The following is a 22,889-nucleotide window of genomic DNA, read 5'->3' as shown; positions in this document are numbered from 1 at the left end:
TGCGCCACAGACGCACGGCCAGACTGCCTTTTCAAACCCAGATGGGTGCGGCCACTCACTGGTGTCCGTCCAGAGAGTGTCTCGTAGCTTGGCAGTCCTTGGCAACAAGTAAAAAAGTCCGTCTTTCTAAGTCACCCTTTTTTACAGAAGCAGATTACTCCAATTCTCCTCACTTCTTCCGTAATAACACCAGGAAACCATGCTTTCAGGCCATTATTCTCTGGAGCCTACATGGGTTAACACCTGTTTTATACAATCTATGGTAGACATGAGAAGAAAAACAAAGATTGAGTATTAAGCGCAAGAGGTGTCACTAAGTTTAGTTTTTGTTGTCCAGCGGGGAAAACTTAAGACTGTTTATGTTTTGGTTGGGGGTGGCATCCTAAAGAGAACTAGTTTGGTGTTGAGAGAAAAGACTCATTTGCTGCAGTACGTTAAATGTATTAAACATAAATAGTTACTTTGTTTACTTAGTTATTTTTGTAAAAAATGAAAAAAAAAAAAACGGTGTGCAGCTCTAATACCTGAGCAACTACAAGTGTCTGATTGGGACTTGGTCTTGGCAGATATTCAACATTTAAAAGATCGGGATCAGATCGGGAGTCAAAAAATCTGATCCGGACATCCCTAATTACAGCAAACAATTATTCCGCAGCTATGGTTCACTGATGAAATGCTCGTCACTAAAACTTCAGAGCAACAAACAGAAAACTTCAGTGAGCATAATAGTTTAAAAGCTGAATAAATCCAATGTGCAAAAACACCTTTATGGCCACATACTGACAACAAAATAAAAACAGAAAAGATGCTGTGTTTGAAACCAATGAACTTCCATCAGTGAGCGATGCATTTCGAATGTCCTCCCGGATACATTTGGACTAAGTGTCACATATGCTACAAGTTTCCTTTCATCAGCTCCTGATTAACCGCCGGTGGTGGTGGGGAGCCAAAATAAGCACTGATGTGCAGCGAAGCATTGGCTAATCATACTTGGCCTTTGCCATAAACATTTGTTAATGAGCGATGGCCTCTGGGCGCAATATGCTGTTCAGAGCTGCTAAAAAGTCAGTTACAGTAGGTGTTGGTCCTCAACACAAACACTGGCACATCCTTATGAAGACACACAGTGTCAGCACACACTACACATGAATGCATGATAGGTTTAAAGACGTGCACTCAAAGTCTCATAATTCACTCTGCTTTATCTTTCTCCTCGACAGTCTTAAATAAATGTGTTTAACAGTTCACTAACTGATATAAAAGCCATAGCATATATTGCCACTTCATGAAAGCTGTCCTAAAGTCAGTGGTTCCCAATGTGGGGGCCAGGGCCGCAAAATGAATAAAAAAACATGTCTTGCTACACAAAACTGAGTTAATTTTTTTCTAATATAAAATCAATTTTTTTTAGGAACTGCAGGAGATTTTCACCTCTCAGCAATTCTAAAAAAAAAACTGCTAAACTGAAGCAATATGAGAAGGGAACATCACTATGTGATTGAAGTGCTCACAGCTCATACAGTAGAACGTGGTTTGGCTTTAAATGGTCAGAAGCCAGTACGCTAACTCACGACTTTAATGTGTTCAGTGATTTCATTTTGGAACAAACTGAAACATCAGCAACACAAAAAAAATGTTATCTCTTGTAGCAAATGCACAAATTATACAGTAATGAGGAACCAAATATTGAGACCTAATTGAAAACATAACAAACATCCAATGAATTATAATTTAAAACTTGTGTTTATCAATTTATGTCTCTCTCTCTCTCTCTCTCTCTCTCTCTCTCTCTCTCTCACACACACACAGACATTTGCAATCAGATAAAATCCTCAAATCAGCGCGCACATTTCAGCCTTGCAATATAGTACCCTATTTAACATGACAACCATTTAATTCAAGCTATTTTGATAAGCCTCTCTGGGAAAGACTGCAAGAGCAAATAATAATAGATTAAAATAACTTGGATTGATTCTCTTCCTTTTCTGGCAAGCATTATTATCACAGGCAGGCAGTGTGTGTGTGTGTGTGTGTGTGTGTGTGTCTATTATTCTAATTGTGACGAAAATTGTTCAATCTCGGACTGAGAAAAACACATTTTAGGTAGAAATGAAGGTACACTGGCTTGTCCTCACAATCCTGACAAAGTTAGAATGAAGTAAATGTGATTAGAATAAACAATAAACAAAGCAGTATTCACACTGTTGCCAGAGAAAATAAACAATGCGGTCAGCATCCCCAGTCAAGTGATTTTGATAAACGCTATAAAACTAACCTATTCCATCCACTGGAAAACAACATTTTAAAGCTCTTTCATTCCACTATAAACAGAGAGAAAGTGTTCAAAAGTGGGCATGCTCCACTGCGACAAAAAAAAAGGCATGGAATACTGTTAGCTCCTGGGTGTAAAAGCAAGTCACTGTGAAATGTTTTGTACAAAAGTGTGGATTCTTCAAAATGAATGAAGTACATGATCTACAAATCTAATGCAGTGCCATGCTGCCACTTTTTGCCACTTCAGAAAGTTACAGCTTTTATAGAATGAGTGGAATGGTTTTCAGGGAGAAACAATGAAATATTCTTTAAAAAAACCTGCTATTTTAGTAGCTTACATGAAAGAGTAATAATGTTAGTTACATTTTAAATGAAATAATTTTTCTTTGTTCCAAGGCATAATTTTAAAGTTCTAATCTTCTAATCAAATGCTTTGTTTTTTTTCTGACTATTTATGGCCAGCATTTTTCAACAATAATACTTTTTTTGTCTTCTTTAATTACCTCTTCACTGTATATTGCAAGTTTTCCTTGTTACTGGTGGAGTTCGCCATTGGCACGTCATATTCAGATTGCCTACACACACACATTTGCATGTGCGTACTTCATCATTACTGTGCGTAATTTTATCTTATGATGGCTGTCTTACAGATGCATTAGAGCTCTAGTAAGTTACTGCTAATGCAAACCAAACATTTTCTACTGCCGGGGTGGCTTATATTATGAAGCAGCCACAGGAAATGCAATTTGTTTGTCACCAACTGGGCTTAGCGTTGATATCGATTATACATTAATAAAGATTCTACGTAACAAGACGTGGTCATTTTCTAAACTTTTTTGCCAGCGGATCAGTATTCAACTTAAAAATGTTACTCACAAGAGCTGAGTCTCTGCATAGTTACTTCTTCAGCACTTCTCAGTCCTGTTCCTGAAGACAAAAGCCTGCTTGGTTTCTCTCCTCCCACTCAGTTAACCCCATTCACATTCCAACCCAGGTGTGAACAGTCTCATTAGATCGCTAACATGAACAACAGCAGGACTCTGGGTCCAGAAGACCTGAATCAATAACTACTGCACTACTTCATCTTGGCTTTGAGACGAGACAATGCACATTCACACACACACACACACACACACACACACACACACACGTGACTAAGTCCATGCGACTGAATATCTCAGCACCAGAAGAAGGTAAAAGTTCGGAAAGTTTTAAAATCTGTTCGCTCATTTTAAATCAGCGGCGGTGGAATTTACAATCAATCTCCCATTGAAAGCAAGGAGCGTCTAAATTGCCCTCTACTGCCACAATGTGAACACAGCATTACTCTGGGGAGTGAGTACAGTCGATGGAGGGTCCTTAAATAAGGTGTGTACCTTAAGGTGTTGAGCATAAATGTGCAGTGAAGAATATATATATATGTTTTAAAATATTTATTTTTAACTGTTAAACATCATTGTATATACTTCTGATCATGTTCTGCTGTACATACTTTAAAACCAAATGATTAAGGAACACAATTTACAATAGAGAAAAAAGTTTGATTTATACTGTATGAGGACATACGTTGTGTGACAGTGCCACACACACACACACACACACACACACACACACACATTGTGAGCTGAGTTGGTAGTTTTCCTCATATTTTCCACACTGCTCTGCCTGTATTATTTTCACTCTTTTCTATGTCTCCTAAAGTATGCACAGGGAAAATAACAAATAACAATGTATTATTCAGTAGAAGCCAAATGCATAAATACATTAAAAAGTCTCAAAACACCACCCCTTGTCTGGTATTAGCAGGTGTGTGTGTATTTGTGTGTGTGTGTGTGTGTGTGTGTGCGTGTGTGCGCGTGTGTGTGTGCGGTTAATCGATATTTTGCCTGCAGGTTTTAGAGAGGTGAACGCTGGATAGAGAGAGAGATGAAGAAGACAGGATTTGTCTTACAAGTATCAGTGGACGCGGAACAGCACGTAACGATGGCTAGAGGATTCCAGCATAGCCCATTATCATGTCATGTCTCTGTGTGTGTGTGTGTGTGTGTGTGTGTGTGTGTGTGTGTGTGTGTGTGTGTGTGTCTGTGCGTAGGATGATAACAAGAATGTATATTTTTCAATCTATCTGTTTGCAAAATGCCTAAAGTGTGTGTATATTTCACTAAGTACGCCTGTGTGTATGTGTGTACATGCATAGGAGTATAAATGCAGTATCATTACACACACACACATACGCACACAGTCAGTCTGTCAGGTTCTGCATGTTGTGGTTATGAATACCAAGCAAGAGTCAATGCCTCAGGGAAATGAAAGCACGAAAACCGAGTTATTTACAATGACCTCTCGCCCTGTGTGTGTGTGTGTGTGTGTGTGTGTGTGTGTGTGTGTGTGTGCGCACATAAATGTGTTTAGCAATCACGCCGGAGTAATTTGATTACTCTGTGTATGTGTGTGTATGTGTGTTAATGTTACTACTGATTAGAGTAGCAGCAAGAAAAAGAAAGAGAAAAACGGAAGAGAAGGAAGGGACTGAGAGAAAGTGAAGGAGATAGAAAGCAGTAGGAAGCTGTGGAGGGTGACAGGGTTATTTTTGGCTGGTCCAACAGCGAGCAAAGGGGAGATGAAATGAGAGAGACATGAGGAAGAATGGACTCAAAAGGAAGAGGTTAGGAAGAGGGAAAAGGGAGGCAGGAAATGAGGGTAGAATAGAACAAGGGAGAGGGAGAAGAAGAAGAGGAGAGAGTGAGGAAGGAAGGGAGGGAAAAAACCTAGGAGGGAGATAAAGGGACAAAAAGAGTGAAGGGAGGAAGATTGGAGAGACGAAGCAAAGAAGGAAAGGAGGGTAGAAGGAAGGAAAGGACAAAAAACAAGGAAAATCAAAACAGACAATTGTCAGTTAGACTGTGCAGAACTCTGTTATCTGCTCTGGCAAAGGCAAAATTCCATCTCCACCAACTACAGCTATTACCACCAGTCCATTGTCACCGGGGGCAACCGGGCGTGTCACCGGGGTAACAAAAGAGATCGTCAGAGCATGAGCAAAAAGAGAAGAAGAGGAAAAAGTGGAATCAGGAAATGGAGGGGTAAAGGAGGGATAAAGCATGTTGGCTTTCATCTCCTGTCTCTCCAGCTCTGCTCCAGAATGAGGATTTTGCTCGCAGGAGATTTTCCTGAAACCTTCCCTCCCAGCCAGCTTTGGGCCCTACGAGGGGATAAATCAGGGCTTTACCCGGCCCAGCCCAGACACCTTAACAACCAGCCTCACCAGTACCTGACAAAAGACCAAAGGTACAGCTGGGGTAACAAGCTCAGGCCAGAGACAGCTTTAGCTTTCTGGGAAAAATACCTTCAGATTGGTGGAAAATTAAAGGAAAATCAACACAAATGGTCTCAGTAAGGTGTTGTTCCACCCAGAGTAGCTTTATAGCTTCTTGTCATCGATGCTTTTATGATGGTGGTGGAAAGAGCTGTGTAACATGTTCCTCCAAAATCTCACATCGGTGTTGATATTAGACTGTGAAAGGGATGGCGCATGATTCAGATCATTTTCATACTAATCAAAACATTCTGCGAGCCCTCACGTCCTGTAAGGAAGCGTCAAAATGTTTTTATTGATTTATTCAGGGTCTCCTTACTTTTGTCACCAACTAAATGTAACAGTTACACATAACACATTCGATACAGCAATTCAGTACAGCATGTTCTGCAAAAAACACGTTTTCACATACCATATCATTACATTCTGTATATCTATATCCTAAGTATATCCAAACAGGAGGACTCAAAAATGGTGAATACATTTAGAAGAAAACGTAATTTTTGCTGGGATAACATTTATTTTGAGTTGATATTGGAGGGGAAAAAAGCCAAATACAGTAAGAATTTTGCAGATGTTTAATAAAAGTATATCCTCATTAAGTTGATAGAAAGTGTAATCTGGCCGGTATTATGGCTGCTATGAAACATATTTGTTAATGTGAGATAGTTGCATATGAGACTTTTAAGTAAAATGAATGCAACTGCATCAAATCCCTGAACAGCTCTGACTTTTATCTGAATACCTCAAGCTGCACCACATACTTGTTCATAATGTTTAAGATGGAGAGGTTCACCTGCTCCTAGTATTGGGTCTGACTGCCTGCGGTATGTTAGAGCAGACAGAGCAGCAGGTGTGGCGTACTGATGCCCTTCTCCTTTCACTGTAAGCACACAAGAGTGTGTCGGTGCTGGAGAGATAAAGCCCTCTCTAAAAGAACCGAGAAAGAGAGAGAGTGGACTGATCGAGTAGGAGGCAGCGGGCCGTGCTTATGGCCATCTCTCAAGAACACACACGTGTGTGCACGCACACGCACACAAATCAATCTCCATTGATCACTCTCTTGAACGCCAGTGACCTCACCACAAACTCTGTACCACACACTCCACTTTTCTTTTTTTACATTAATTGTTGCACTCCTTCAAGACAAAAAAGAAAAAAGTCAAAAAAAAGAATGAAAAGTCCATGTTCCGCCAGAGTGACCACACAAGATGAGTTCTGCAGCACTTCTGTGGCTCTCTCTGGGAGAGGGAGTGTATTTACCACTCTGCTCCAAGTTCAATATTAGGAGAGCCAAAATGGTGCGTATTCCCCAGCCGATTGCAGCGTGTGCATGCCCACACACACTAATATGCACACACACACACACACACACAAACACACACACACACACACACACACACAGTGGTAGTTGTAACTTGGCTAAGTGGACAAGTCTCTTGTCTCTCTCTAAACCATAACGCTTCTGCTGGCTGTGTCTACAGTATCTCTCTAGCTCTGAGTTCTTTTTTTCTTTCTTAACTGACTATTTTTCTCTCGCCTTGTGTTGTTAGGTACTCCAGCTGGGCCAATTTAAATGTGGCTTCTCCTTTTAATTTCGATAATATCAGAGGCTATTATCTGCTCATCGCTTGCCTGCTTGACCGCTAGAGATGTAACCCCGCCCATCCTAAATCATCCATCTAGAACAAAAGGAAGATAATGAGGAAGCTGGCGAGGAGCTAGTCTGACCCATTAAGGGCTAGGTTATGTGAATATTAGAGCGGAGCACTGGGGGCAACTAAGTGCCCACGCTTCAACGATGTGTGGGTCGTTTTGTCCTGCCCTCCGGAGGGGACTTACACCGTTACCTTGGCACTTGAATGTTATAATAGCCAGTTCAGCATTATGAGTGAGGTGCTAAATGAGTCTGGTTAAAGGGGATTTTTACACTGTTAAGCCAAACTGAGCTAAGCTGAACTGTGCAAATATCTGTGGGAATATCTGGGCATCTGCCAGTAGGGGAGGACTGGGAACACGGCAACATTCCAACAACAATGTCTAACAAAGTCCAGGTTGTAAAAATGCCACTTTATTTGCAGCTACAACCGCAGGAGAGCTCACCCAATATGTTGGTAAAAATCCCTCATTGAACAGGAAAACTGTGTGCACACAAATTTGGTAAGCAAAGTGGGACAGCGTTGTGCCAGGAAGTTGGTCTGTAAACAGTTCGGCCCTAATTTTACTGTTTATCTTTTTTTCCTCTTCCAAATAAGTTAGGCTAACCTGGAAGTTCATGTGACTGCTCATGCTTCCTGCTTTAACTTAGCAAAGATGCCGATCCTAAATCTAAACAATTAACTTGGTGAATACAATGGTATTACCAATAGGAACAAAGGCGAAAATAATAATAAAAAAGAACTAGGGTCGTATTAAATCAGAATTTTCTATTAACATAGGCAGATAAAGAATAACCACAGAAGATTTTCTCCTAATCATTGCTTTTTCAAACATTTGTGCATTGATTACATTACAATTCATAATAATAAGACACTGCTTTGTCAAAACTAAATAGAGGTGAAAGAGTGAGAAACACGGGAGGTTGGTAAACAAGCTTTACCTTATCTTCCCTTTTGTTTAAAAAAAAAATTAAAAAGCAGTTGTTATGCGCTTCTTCAGTGATTAACACGTATGTTCTTGTACTGCACTCCCAAAGAACTCTGTGTTCTTTGAAAAGCAGTTAGATTCTATGGTTACATGAAAAGGTGGACATACCATTAGCATCAATTATATTGGACTATTTAAAATGCAGGCAACGGAGGAAGGAAAAAACAAACTGCTTTTGACTCCTTGTTCTGGATGTGATGTGTGTGTTATGAAAGAGAAAATCTCTGTTCTGGTGGAGAGCATGTAGTTACAGTATTATCAGCAATACTATCATTAGTATCATCATTATTATTATTATGTTTTACCTTTTTTTTTTTCTAGTGACTGCCTGCTGTTGTTGCCAGTGGTAATTATGGTGCTTCTGATGGCCTTAACCATCCATAAACCATCATCACAGCACTCACACTACTTTCTCTCACTGGATTTAATCTACTTCTGTATTCTGTTCACCTATTCACTTACTCACTCACTCACTCAATCACTTGCTCTTGTTACCCCCTCGTTCATTAAATGTTTCATATCTCATTCCTCTTTCAACATTATTCCCTCCCGCCCTACTTTTACTGTTTATCTTTTTTTCCTCTTCCAAATATGTTAGGCTAACCTGGAAGTTCAGGTGACTGCTCATGCTTCCTGCTTTAACTTAGCAAAGATGCCGATCCTAAATCTAAACAACTAACTTGGTGAATACAATGGTATTACCAATAGGAACAAAGGTGAAAATAATAATGAAAAAAAACTAGGGTCGTATTAAACCAGAATTTTTCTATTAACATAGGCAGATAAAGAATGACCACAGAACTATCTAAGTAAGTGGCCACTGTGGCCCTAAGTGATAATTACAGGTTAATGGTAAATGCAAAGATGTAGTGTACATGCAGCACACGTGGAAAAGAGTCATAAAGTCAACAAACAATTCTCAGTAATATCAGTTGCAAAGCAATAACGATCTAAAGTTTGGCTAAATATTAGCAACCATAAACTACTGGTAATACCAGAGCGAGTGAGGCTGTGCTGTAGCAGTCAAACTCCCCGAGTGTGCTGAAGTGAGCAAGGATGCCATTTACGGTTTGATTTGGAGGAAGAATGTGTTATTTTTCCTTTTAAAAGTTACACAGACTTACTTTAAGTAAGCACCAAAATGCTCACTTTGGGAAATGTAATGGTGTCAGCATCCTACAGATGTCAGGGACCTGCTGGTTGACGCTTCCATCCTCTTCGCAAAAACACACCCCAAGCCTTAGACTTCTATTTACCGCTAACAACATGCTCCATATAACTCCAGTCCCTTTAAAAGGGGGATAATCTGTGAGAAAAAAAAACTTCTTTTGTGGCTTCACTCCTGAATGCCAGATAAGACTCCCGAGTTGATTTGAATTGGACATGACGGCTTCTTAGAACGGTAGCCAATTCACTTACCCCAATGAAAACCCACCATTCAAATCGAATGAGTCAAACGAGGCTTCGCACAAAAGCACCAATCCAACCACCCACGCTATTCTTAAAGTTAAAAGCTCTCTCATTCTCTCAGCTCTCTCTCGCGCTTTCTCCCGCTCTTTCTCCTTCCCATTTTCGCCTCTCTCTTCCTCCATCAGCCCTGACAACTCCATAATCTCAGCCAGAGTGACCTGTCCAGACCCTGTGTACTGGCTGAAATTATTGGAGGCAGAAAGAGAATAAGAACCTGTCACTCTACTTCCCCTGACCTCCTAACCCCCTCTCTGTCTCTTTCTCCTCCACACACACACACACATACACACACACACACACACACACACACACACACACACACACACACACACAGGTACCTTTACCTCTACCTACAGTAGCTCAGTTCAGCCATACAAAAACATCTTCTGAAGAATCTTAAACCACAGCTTACAACTTGACTAAATCTTTAAACCCTGTTACATTCCTTATATTCTTTAATTCTTTGGTCGGCCGCCCTTCTGAATACTGTCTATTGACAAAAGTCACTATGTTTTGTGTGGGAGCTTCCAACAAAGCTGTTGCAATGGAAGAAAAGGTAAATATACAGATGTCAGCAAGCTAGGTGGTTGGCACGCACTTCACTGTGACTGTTTATTACAACATACAATGCAAAAAAAAGATAAGTAGCACATGTAAAAGCATGGCAGAATTAACAGTAAGGGAATTTATGGACGCTTTCTGGTGTGTCACTTTGATGTCAAAACATAATATCTTGATTTCAATTTAATAAAAGCACTGGTGTCAGGGTTCAGTCCACAGCAAAATATGAATTACACTTACAAATGCACTTACCATTTTTGCCCAAAGGTAATCAAAGGACAGATCTGTGGACTTAAATAAATCAATCAATGTGCCAACTTCATGTCATGGTTAATTCTACATGGCCCGCACTGAAATGTAAAATATTTAGACTTTACTGCAGGATGTGTGAATGCAGTCGACTCTAAATGGTCCTGATGAAATGGTGACTATGTGGGAGAATTTTAAAGGACAACATGAATGATCATAAAAGATACAAAGTGATATTTTGGGGGTCTATTTTTCTCATAATCATTGCTTTTTTAAACATTTGTGCATTGATTACATTACAATTCATAATAATAAGGCACTGCTTTGTCAAAACTAAATAGAGGTGAAAGAGTGAGAAACACGGGAGGTTAAACAAAATTCAAAGGCAGTTATTATGTGCTTCTTCAGTGATTAACACGTATGTTCTTGTACTGCACTCCCAAAGAACTCTGTGTTCTTTCCAAAGCAGTTAGATTCTATGGTTACATGAAAAGGCGGACATACCATTAGCATCAATTATATTGGACTATTTAAAATGCAGGCAACGGAGGAAGGAAAAAAATAAACGCTTTTGACTCCTTGTTCTGGATGTGATGTGTGTGTTATGAAAGAGAAAATCTCTGTTCTGGTGGTGAGCATGTAATTACAGTATTATCAGCAATACTATCGTAAGTATCATCGTTATTATTATGTTTTACCTTTTTTTTCTAGTGACTGCCTGCTGTTGTTGCCAGTGGTAATTATGGTGCTTCTGATGGCCTTAACCATCCATAAACCATCATCACAGCACTCACACTACTTTCTCTCACTGGATTTAATCTATTTCTGTATTCTGTTTACCTATTCACTTACTCACTCACTCACTCACTCAATCACTCACCCACTTGCTCTTGTTACCTCCTCGTTCACTAAATGTTTCATATCTCATTCCTCTTTCAACATTATTCCCTCCATCCCTCTCCAAATGCGTCTTCGCTGTACTCTCTGTTCCCCCTGTCCTTTACATCTCTACTTCATCTGTGCCAGTGGTGAGCAGTCACCAAGCTTGTTATTAGTGCCAGGTTCAAGCCGGCACTGTAATCAGACCCCTGGAATTAGCAGTGGGCCCACACTGGCAGGCAGGCACGACTGACAAAACAATATAGTTATTACTGTTGCAGCTTTGGCAGGAATGTGCTGCTCCCCTCAGAGCCCTGGATCTTGATAGGCTTTGCTAAAAAGAAGCAATGAGAGGTACAGCAGGAGTATAGGCACCCACCAGGGGCTAAGGGATAAAACACACACTGGATGGCTACCAATGGGAGCAGTGGCACACTTTTTGTTTTTGAAGGTGCAGGTGGTGCTTAAGCTCTGGGAGTGTAGCTATATTGAAAAGACAATAGACTGGACATAATGGGGAGGTGCTTTATTATTGGGGGATAAAAATAGGAAGGCAAAGCATGTTGTATTAGGACAGGGTGTAAGGGAAATCCATTTATTTGACAATAACAAGCAATTTAGTGTCACTCAGAGACTTGCAGCTTTGTGTTTGATGAAGTAGCCATACTAGTTTTCTGTCCAAAAGATCAAACAACCCACTTAAAAAATTATGTTCCAATACAACAAAACTGCATTCTCAATTACGCTCCGAGGGAAACCCATTTTCCAGGCTGTTGGGAGAAGTTAGCCTTCTGGGTTTTCTGCCAGAAAGCCACTTCTGACCGGCACACATTGTGAAACGGTTGTTGTTTTAAATGTGGTTAACGTTGTGAATTGAAACAAAACAACTTGGTTAGGTTTAGAAAAAGATGATAGTTTGGATTAAAATAAGTACATTTGTTACATAATTTAAGTTATATACGTAAGTTAAGTGCGTGACAAACTTTGATTAGAGACATATTTGTGATATATCAAAGAGAAAAGTAATCTGGGAGACAATACGTTTCACTCAAAACATAATTGAGAATGCAGTTTTGGTGTATGGGAAAGTCATTTTTAGACCAAATCCAAATGTTCTGTGTCTTATTATTTCAAACCCCCACATGCACCATGCTGCTGCAAGCAGTTCACCTATACTTCACAGCTTTGAAATTCAACTTAACAGAGAGTGTCAGTCTCGGGTCAGATTGCTTTCTGAAATATTGTAGGTTCAGTGAACTTTCAAGGATTTATCTTTTCTGGATCATAGGCCCCAATTTGATCTCTCAGAATGTTTAAACCCTGTATATACTAATGCTAACTCTTCAAAAAACACTCACTGACATAAAAAATTCTGCTTATGCAAAGTCTGGTTTGGAGTGTGGTGATCTCATAGATGCAGAACAGCAGATAAACCGTCAAATATGCTCGACCTCTGTCTTCCAATGTGAAAATGCTTTGAAATGCTGTGAAAACGTTTGTTTATTTTAACTATGAGCATAAAAAAGTATTTAAATGTCAAACTTTGAATCAACTTTTCTTTCTATCTTAATGGTGCTGTAGGTAGGTATAATTTGAACATCGACTTCTTCTCAGTCCCTCCACTCCTTAACGCCCAAAATGGTCTCCTAAGCCCCTCCCCCCACAAGGGAGAATGAATGTGTGTGCATGAGCAGTGATTGACACGCAGTTGGACACCCCCCCTGGCCATGACTGGAGCATCTGAACAGGGAGCTGTGGATTTTTGCAAATCGCACTACAGGCTGTAGGTGGTGCCAGAGGAGCCAGATTTTTTTTTTTAATTATCTGCTTCATGTAGTTCTACGCGAACCTAGGGTCAGTTTCCGCAAATATGACAGAAAGTTAGTTTTATAACCTTTATTACCTTTAACATGTAATTAAGTCACATATTCATACTCTTAAAATATTGAATAGGATGTGATGCCGTGATTTTCACTACAGCGTCAGCCACACAGCATGGGATAGACGTGCTGCTGTGATCCTGCTTGATTGCGGGGCCGACCCGTGACGGTCTCTTCCCCTTAGCTGTGCTCTCAGATGCTGAATGTATGTGTGTCTGTGCTGGAGTCCAGAGAGAAAGCTCTGTTTATTAAAAGTTTCTCTGTGTTCAGCTCTAAGTACTTTTGTAGCTTCTATCTGAATCTCTGTGGTTTGGAGTTAGTTTCCTGGTTGTACTTTCACATTTCAGCCTTATCTTCCTTATTGCTTTCAGGCATATTGGAACTTTGTCAAGTTACTGCTGATGCAAACAGAACCTTTCCTGCTTCACGCTACAAGCTTTCCACTGGCAAACCAGTGGGATGCTTTTATTGTGAAGAAGTTATAGGAAACACAATGTGTTCATCACCAAGTTAGCGGAGCTTCATTAGCAGTGCTATTCTTCAATAAATACTATAGAAAAACCGTGATTAGTTACTTTGCACTGAAAGCACAAGGCTTTGTCTCAAATCATCTTTGTTAAACTGGATATCTCCTGTCAGTGTCTCTAAGAGCGGTTGGTTGTTAGGCAGGAGGTGTAACTTACAGCAGGGCCCCTTGCGCAGAACCTTAATTCGTCTCTGTGAGTTGCACTGGGCTTTCTCCAGCTCGCACTCGTTGGAGTAGGTGGACGAATCCGAGCCGCAAACAGGCGCCACCAAGGATGGGCAATCCACTCTCTTGCAAACACACACTGCCTTGGCCGGGTCAGTCTGGTCACGCTCACATACAGCGCCGAAGCCACACAACATCCCTCTGCAACCTGCCAGACAGGAAGAAAAAAAGGCGTTAGGACTGATACAAGACGATGATATGAGCATATTACTTTCGGTCACAATTTCAAGGTCAGTTACAGACACTCAAAGCTGTCTGACAAACCTGCACAATGCACGGTTTAGTTTTCATGAGTAAATGCAAACAAAATTTACGTTTTAACACCAGACAGGCACGTCTTTGAACGGGTTCATCTCAATATGCGTCAGCCGTTGCGGTCTTTGTGCAGAACTCTACACAGTTCAGCAACACAAATGCATCAGGGATTAAATGTGATCCTGGCGTAAAGCAAACAGATGCTCTCAATTCATTCAGGAAGAATCTGTCCACCCATGCAGAGCAAGCACAGTGTGTTGTTGGGTGTGCTGAGCTTATTGCAAAATTTGGAAACGCTTCAACGTTAAATATTTTTAAAAGTCATCAACAACATTAAAATCAATCAACAGACAGCAGGCAGAAACACAGTCTGGTGGAGCGTTTATTTTCATCCTCTGAAGAGACTGCAGTCTTTGAAATATCAATGATACACCGTCCAGGAAAACATAGAGGGACGGCAACACGAAGACCAACAGAGGTTAGCCAAACTACACAAGTCAAGCCACAACAACTCTTAAGGCTTTGATCCCAAACTTTCCACTGACTCCTCAGCTTGATTAAGCAAGAAACAGCAAACTGTAAACTTTGTTAGAGGCTGCTAAATGCGCAAAGCAAACAGGGAGTACCTGTGTGCGTATGTGCTCGTGTTGTGTGTACATAACATGAACTTAGAGAGTAATTCAACCGTGTTGTGGCAGCTACAGCTGCTGTGGCTCTGTGCACACTTTGAGGGCTGTTGGGCTGCCAGTTGTCCTTGCCTCAGCACTGGGTGATGTTAAAAGAGACGGCAAGCTCTCACAGGTAGCCAACCTGATTGGAAATCAATGGACGCAAGCACCTAAAAATCCACTTTTTAGATAAGTCCTCTTGGTTGAAGGGATGAACAACCATTGTCACTGCTGAGGATATACATGTCACACACTCACACACATACAGCTATTTCTTATCAGTGGCTCCCAGGCCAAATCTAAATGCAAGGCAGCATGTCCACTTGGAGTCACTGGCAGGTGGCTTTTGCAGTACTGAATAGACAGAAAGTCTGACACACACACGCACGCACGCACGCATGCACACGCACACACACACACACACACACACACACGTTTGTGAGCAGCATGGACAACTGGTCCAGCATCTGCCCAATGCATCTCATTCTGTCTCTCTGCCCACACTGAAGTGTGTGATTGTGTGTGTGTGTGTGTGTGTGTGTGTGTGTGTGTGTGTGTGTGTGTGTGTGTGTGTGTGTGTGTGTGTGTGTGTGTGTGTGTGTGGAGTGACAGGCGAGGAGGCTGTTTTTGACTTGCCCACTGTTCCCTGTGGGAGAGCACCTGACAGCTACCTGAGCTCACTCTCTTTTGTACCAGGGAAAAAAATAAGTTATCGTGTGTGTATGTGAGAAGCTATCCATGAATGCATCTGTATTGCTGACGTGTGTGTGTGTGTGTGTGTGTGTGTGTGTGTGTGTGTGTGTGTGCGTGCGTGCGTGCGTGCGTGTGTGTGTGTGTCTGAGAGGTGTAGGCATTAGTTGTCTCACACACGCACATGCAGCCAGGTGCTAGCATGAAGGTCTTGTCATGACTGGCCCAGTGCTCTGCCATCACTACTCACCACGCGCTGTGTGTGCGTCTGTGAGTTTGTGCATGCGAGTGTCAGCGTGTGACTCGTAGGCGAAGCCGAGCGAGCAGAGTGACAAGAGGTGAAATTCAATCGAACTGTGTCAGATGTGTACAAGAGAGAGGGAGGGTGTCTGATAGTAAAAAAAACCTACAGGAGACAGAGGTGCCCAAAAAGAATCTCTCTGTGATTTAAATGTATCAGCTGTGTTCCTTAACAATATACGTAGGTAACGGCAAAATAATAGCAAAAAAAAAGATGATATTGTTATTACAATATCTCACAAAAAATACAGATTGTAAACACTGACAGTGAACACCTGCAGAGAAAAAAAATCATGAATGCCAGCAATGGTTTGTAACCAGATCTCTTCTGCCATGTTTTTCTATAAGAAAATCTCACTCTAGCCTCGAGCTTAGCTGACAAAAGACTGACAGCAGAGCTTAGGGCTCTTTCAAAGTGAAGGTATCAAGTGCAGGCCCTGGATCGAGTGTACAAACTGCATACTCATGTGCTAGGAGTTCTTTCCTGGGAGAAATACACCTGGTACATGACAAAAGAAACATTTGATATTTTCAAAGATCATAAAGATGGCTGAAAACAAAAGTGCACCACTAACGAAAACAATAACAATAAATTTGAACTGGCTATGACCCAATTTGATTGACAGGTGATCTCGGGGAATGTAGACACAATGATAAAAACAGCGAAGATCCTGTGGACATAGGACATAGGAGAGGCATTACTTTACAAAGCCAACACATGTAATAAAATGTAATCTTCAGGACACAAATGTAAAGCTTTTCCCACAGGTAGTTTTCGCAACTCTTTGATGTTGTGTGTCTTACAATTGCATGGTTTGGCCACTAAAATAAACAGAGACGAGCATTTACACATGTAGAGCTACATCAGGAGATTCTGGCTTTTATTAGACACACAGATGCTTATTGTGCCCAATGTAGGTGATGTTGACACTTGGATGTTGGTTCTTGGTAATTTAGTGTTGAAACAGATCGCTCGTTGATTTCAGAAAGGAGGCAGTTAGGTAGCAACGGTCGACGGAACAAGCTCGGAAACAGCTAACATAAATGCTACAAACGTTACCTGTGACTCTGGACCTTTTGCTGTTAATTACTTTTCCTCTTTGGTGTAGTACACACTGCCGTACGTGTGCATGCTAGAAATTGAACCGCCGCCTATTTTTTTACGCAACACGCAAGCGTGTTGGAAGCGTTTCCAGGCAAAATAGAATAGGAAAAGATGTTTATATGTCATTTTGACACAAATACATATTAATAAATGACATTTCATTTTATCAATGGGAAACATACATGTATACAGACAAGGCTAGCAGCAGCAGCGCCGCGTCAGACACGTTTCTGGTGTGTAAAGACATAGAAAAATCCACGCAGCCGCCACGCAACTGACACGCAACAGAAATGCCACGCTCACGCCACACAGGCAGTGTGTAGCCGGCCTAACCCTAACCATAACCATTGCCTAATCCTAGAGACGTTGGGGGCTTAAAACACCGATAAACGGTTCAAAATGAGTTTACATTTTTTTGTTGCTACAGTTTGCTGTCTAAATTCTGAGAGGTAGTCTGAGATCCAGTACATTTTCTTATGTACGTTAATTAAGAGAGTTCTAGCCACTGTGCTTTAAGGTACTATTTCTTGATTATACATGTACAAGATATCAAAATAAAAGCTTTACTCACATCCAATGCTAGAATATGTTCATACAGATGTTTCAGGATAACAGATGTGCTTATAATGAGAACAACTATGCTCTGCCACTGGGACTAATAGGCATGACCTTTGGAGATTCTTTTCTCTCACATGAGTAGCGGAAGTAGTGATTTGAAATGTGTATTGTGTATTGTGTGTGTGTGCGTGGCCATGCGTGTGTGCATGCGTGCGTGCGTGTGGGCAACAAAGTCTGCTCTGCTGGTGTGTCCAAAAAGGAAAGTAGCTTCAGCTAAGCTGAAATAATGATTATTAAAAAAAGAAATGCCTTTCTTAATATGTACTGGTTGGCTGCACTGCCCTGTTCTTATACTGCGCTCACTAGTGACAGCTGATGTACATTAACTCCAACAGGATGAAAATTAACACTATAGTTTTACTGTTTGGGTTTTCTTGATATTGTAAAACTGTAGAAATTCAACAAATCTAACCCTATCTACCCCTTTCTTAGAGATACCTTTGCCGACACGTCTAAACTGCAAATGTCATTTTGAGTGCAATGAGTGTGCGTATACTGTATGTGTGAGTGTCTGCATGCTTGTCAGTCCGTATACAGTAAGTGTTTTATCTCCCTCCAGGCCAGCAGCATTAAAAGCTTCACTTCCATACTGTTTTTTTTTTTTTCAATTGGGGGTTGAGGAAGAAAATCCTATTGGGGAGAAAAGACAGCATGTCCAGTTTGCACTTGTCAAGGTAAGCGTCTTGTACAGGTAATACTTCATCCCGTGTTTGGACGGCTCAGCCATGGTGTCGCAGCCTTAAGGATGCGCTCAATGCGTCAGTGGGTTATGAAAGGAAAGGGATTGCTGTTTTGATTAAAGCCACAGTGAGAAAATGTCATGGTTTACGAGTTAAAAGAAAGTCTGGCATAGTTCTCTGATGGCAATTTTCCACCGCATCTATTGCAGAATGTGACTAAGATGATACACATTTCAGTTCATTTCTTTGGTGGATTAAAGCACATGGCATTGTAAAAAACATTATTTTTTGACCATTCTACAACAATGCAGAACTTGTGGGCTCAACACATTTAGCATGGTGGAACTCTGTGCTTGGTCGATGAAAGACACACATTTCATCAAATAATATACTATCTGTGCAACATTTTTTGCTAGTTGCTTGCTTTTCAACATAGATTCAGTCAGACACAGATTCAATAAATATGCCCCCAAAACCAGTAGATCCTATTACTTTGAGATTGTTTCTTCTCTGTGAAGAAAATGTCCCCACAGCCTGTGTTTGTGGTGAAATATTCTATCAGTTTCATTGTTTTGCTGCCTTGTTGGATTTACCTCAAACAAAGTGAAAAAGGGAGAAATGGACTGTCACGGCAAGCATGAACGCGTCCAGACCCAATAAGGCTTGGCAGAATTGCCTTGACAAACTCAAAATGGCTACTTTAGGGAAGGAACACTATTCTCTGCAGGGGGGAGTAAAAAAATAATTTTGAATTATTTCACAGCAGTCCGGCGTGCTTCAGCTAGACGGGAAAGGAGACGAGGAAGGGAAAGCGGGGAAGTAAAGGTGTGCATGAATAATTAACAGTCCTGAACTTTACATGGGTGACAAGAATAGTGGCTGAATTATTGGGACGGCCGGGGCAGTGACGCACAAATGGCAAACGTGTTGAATAACCCGTTCAGGTGAAGCCAATTGTGCCGTGATAAGATTAAATCTGCAAATAGTGGCTTCGACATTGACTAATGACCTACCGACTGTCAGGAAATCAGGAAACGAATGTTGATGGAGGGTGATACAGCTCAGTGGCATCGAAGCGACATCCCATTAATGTTGAATGAGTCTAAATTCATTACGCTCTAGCACTCCTGAGGGACATCTTCCACTTACTTCCTAATAAAGGGAGCCTTTTTTTCCGGCTGACGCTAAGTAATACAGATGTGCTCCTCGGCTGGCCAGCTTTTAACAGTCCTCTCCTCTCTCTTTGTCTCTCTCCCTCTCTCTATAAGAGGGCTTAAGACTCTCTATCAATGTAGCCATGCCAGAAGACCTTCGCAGTGAGGGGACAGGTTGCTATGGCAACAGCCAGTGATGCAACCGGCACAGAGCAACTTGTCTCATCAGGTCGGGAGTGGAAACTTTCCGTAATGCACACAGGTGGTTTATATATAAATGTACAAACAAAACACAAACACAAACACACACACACACACACACACACACACACACAACTTCTGTATGAATCCACTGCCCTTATATCAAACTCCTCATAGTACTTTTTTTTAAAATGAATGTTAAGTTTCCATTTGCTGTGATTGTGCAGTTCTCTCCATCACTTTCTCTCAGAATCTAACTTTGAAATGTAATTTTCTCACTATTGCCATGTGCAGCAATGAGGCTATAGGTGTGTAGGCGAGGGGAGCAGCGATTTATCAGTGTGTGCGTTATTGATTAATAATTGCAGGAAAGTTCCCTTCATCGCCCGTCGATATGATTATTTACAGCAAAGAGTCCAGAGTCCAGAAGTCATGTACTATGCCATTGCAAAAAAAAAAATACATTAGGAAAGAAACGCCACAGTGGGCAGCAGTTATACCTGGTAAAATATTCGAAAGGAAAAAGCAACCCTACAAGGCTTCTATTGATCTCTGGTTAGCGGTCCTCAGGGGACCAATGCAGTCAATTATTGATCTTGCTACAATCATAGAACTCCAGCGTGAAATAAATAAAACTTCTACTCACAAAGGAACAGCCCAACCTTACCAGCTCAATATGAGAAAATCACTTCTTTAAACCAGTTAAATGAAAAGAAAAAGGGCGAAGGAGGGAAAGAATGGAGACTCTTTCAAAAGATTTTCAAAAGAAAACAACTTTTCTCTTGTCCTGCTTTTTCAACCACGCTGGTCTTATCAGGGCAACAGCAGAATGAACAAATTGCCGAAAAACAAACTGGAAAGAGCTATTCGTTTATTTCTCTGTGCCTTGAGCTGCAGTTCTCTGCTTGAAGATGGAGGGTTTTGAGTGTGTGAGTATGTCTGTGTGTATGTGGAGGCTGCTACAGTATTTTCTCATTCTCACATAAAGAGGGGACAATCAATTTCCCTCTCCTCCTGCCTGAATATAACACATACGCTTGCAGAGCTGAGCGCCTGGGCCTTGACCTGACTAACACATAGAATGAACTTATTTACCAAACGGCATCTTCTCCTGGCCGTGCACAGTCCAGGCCTGCACAAGTCTATGCCTTTCCAGAGAGTGAGAGATAATGTTGGAGACGGAGAGAGTCTAAATGGGGGGAGGGAGGAGCGGGAAGAGCTTTTATTAGAAGAAATACTGTATATGAGAAAGAAAAAAAGGTGAGGTGAGGTTAAAGCGAAATATGAGAGGCAGGGGGAAATCCCCTTCAATTCAAATCCTTCCCAGTTTCTACACATGTGCCTCGTACAACCCAGTAAGTCAAAGAAATCCTCACCAGCTGTAAATACTCTGAAGATAGTGGCATAATTGATGCAGAAACAATGGGTTAGTATACTGGCTTCAAAAACAGCGTGGTTAGTTGTCTTCATTGCCCTTATTTACATCTCTTTATGAAAGTTAATAGGTCGTCATTTTTTAATATATGGCGGCTTAGCTTGTTAGAGGAGTTTTGCTTCTTTAAAACTTATCCATCAGCCTTAAGATCTTTATATTTTCCCTGGTGACTTTGTTGCTCAGTCACGTCGGCGACTGTTGATACTGCTCTGAGATTCTGTCGTTGCTATTTTTAGTCTCCCTTGGCTATGGTTACTTTTTTTAATTTTAATGAAGTCCCACTAGCATTCAGTGTGAATAAAAAATAAAACATACAAAAGCTACAGTGAGCAGTCTAAGCTACTCCGTAGGTTCATTTTTCTTTAGTTTGGGCAAGTTTAGTATTGTTGTAAGTATGCCAGCAGTTTCACAACTACTGTACAGAGAAGAATCGAGCTGAAATAACACAATACAACAGTTGAAGTCAGCGTAGGGAGGAGGTCAGGGTTACAGCCACCGTTCATTTTCTGTTTCCAACCGACAGTCAAATCAGTTTTTTTTAAAGCCTGACCATAATTGTTCCATAGCCTAATCCTAACCTTAACAAAGTACCTATTTGAACCCAAACCATGATCTTACCCTAAACCTAACCAAGTCGATTGTGTGTCTAAACCCAACCAAAGCTTAACCATAGCATCATAAAACAGATTTATGTTTCATACAGTGATTTGCAAAACTTTTGGAAGGCAAAGACAAATTATGTCATCCTGCCGATAGGGGCATTAGATCAGACAACAGTGCTTCCAGGAGACATATTTTGTCATTTAATTTGGAGGACAACTTCTTTTTCTTTTTACCTTTATTTAATATCAGGGAAGTTTCACTGAGAGCAGTGCTCTCTTTTTCAGGAACGCCCCGATCACATTCACGCAGTTTCACATTCACACCTGGAAGCTGCCCTGTACACTACTGTCTGATCTGCAGGCCACTGAGCAGCTGCACCAGAGCAGTTATCGTTAAGGCCTTGCTCAAGGGCACCTCAATGATGGTAATGAAGGAGGGGCAAGGGCTGCACTTTACAGGCAATGCTAAATATTGTGTAATCTTGTATATTGGCTCTTCACCATGCAATCCAAATGTCATCTTTGGTTAATGTTGCTCTGATATAAAAAAAAAAAAAAGATATCATAGACTTTTGGCTTTATTAATTAGGTTAATTGTATAAAAATGTCTTCACATCAACTAGCTTTTCTTAGATTCCTTCCTTCTTTTCATGTAGTTATGTTGGGGTACCGTGTATAATGTATTCATGTACATGTATTTATGTGAGGTTCTGTGGCAACAAATATTCTTGGACAATAAAGAATACTGTATATCTATCTATCTAGAGCAAAGCTGTAGCCGTCTCTCACTCTTTGCCTACTTCCATCAACTTCTCTGAATGCATTGGCACCACCTCTACATTTTATTTTTCATTCCATTTTTTGGCAACCATACAGCAAATGCATTTCTCACACCTACTTGAGTGTGAGAAGTTACTCCAAACCTGGAGCAGATACCTTTTGTTCACTTTGCGTGGCCTTATGAGAACACAGCGATTGCCAAAGCAATTAAATTAAAGCCTTTTTGGAGAGAGAGGTTTCAAAAAACATTTCAAAACCAACCCCAGAGCTGTGTGTGGTGTGGAAGCGTGATCAGCCTGCAATCCAACCCTAATATATTGTGTTCATGGTAGGGTTATGCACCACACTGTGATTTATTGGCAATCTGTTGACCCC

At 41.0% G+C, this 22,889-nt stretch overlaps 1 protein-coding gene across 9 annotated transcripts in view; it reads right to left on the bottom strand.

The window, feature by feature from the left end:
- The window catches only part of agrn (agrin), a 274,348-nt gene that overhangs the window by 96,879 nt on the left and 154,580 nt on the right, over positions 1-22,889 (bottom strand). For all 9 annotated transcript variants that reach the window (XM_036008107.1, XM_036008108.1, XM_031286349.2 and 6 more), the window contains one exon: positions 13,959-14,174. In XM_036008107.1, coding sequence (XP_035864000.1) covers positions 13,959-14,174 — 216 coding nt within the window. The remainder of the gene's footprint in view (positions 1-13,958; positions 14,175-22,889) is intronic.

The sequence above is a fragment of the Sander lucioperca genome, chromosome 12, assembly GCF_008315115.2.
Source record: "Sander lucioperca isolate FBNREF2018 chromosome 12, SLUC_FBN_1.2, whole genome shotgun sequence".
NCBI lineage: Eukaryota > Metazoa > Chordata > Actinopteri > Perciformes > Percidae > Sander > Sander lucioperca.
The sequence above is the reverse complement of the archived record's forward strand: the minus strand, read 5'-3'. Positions and strand labels throughout refer to the sequence as shown.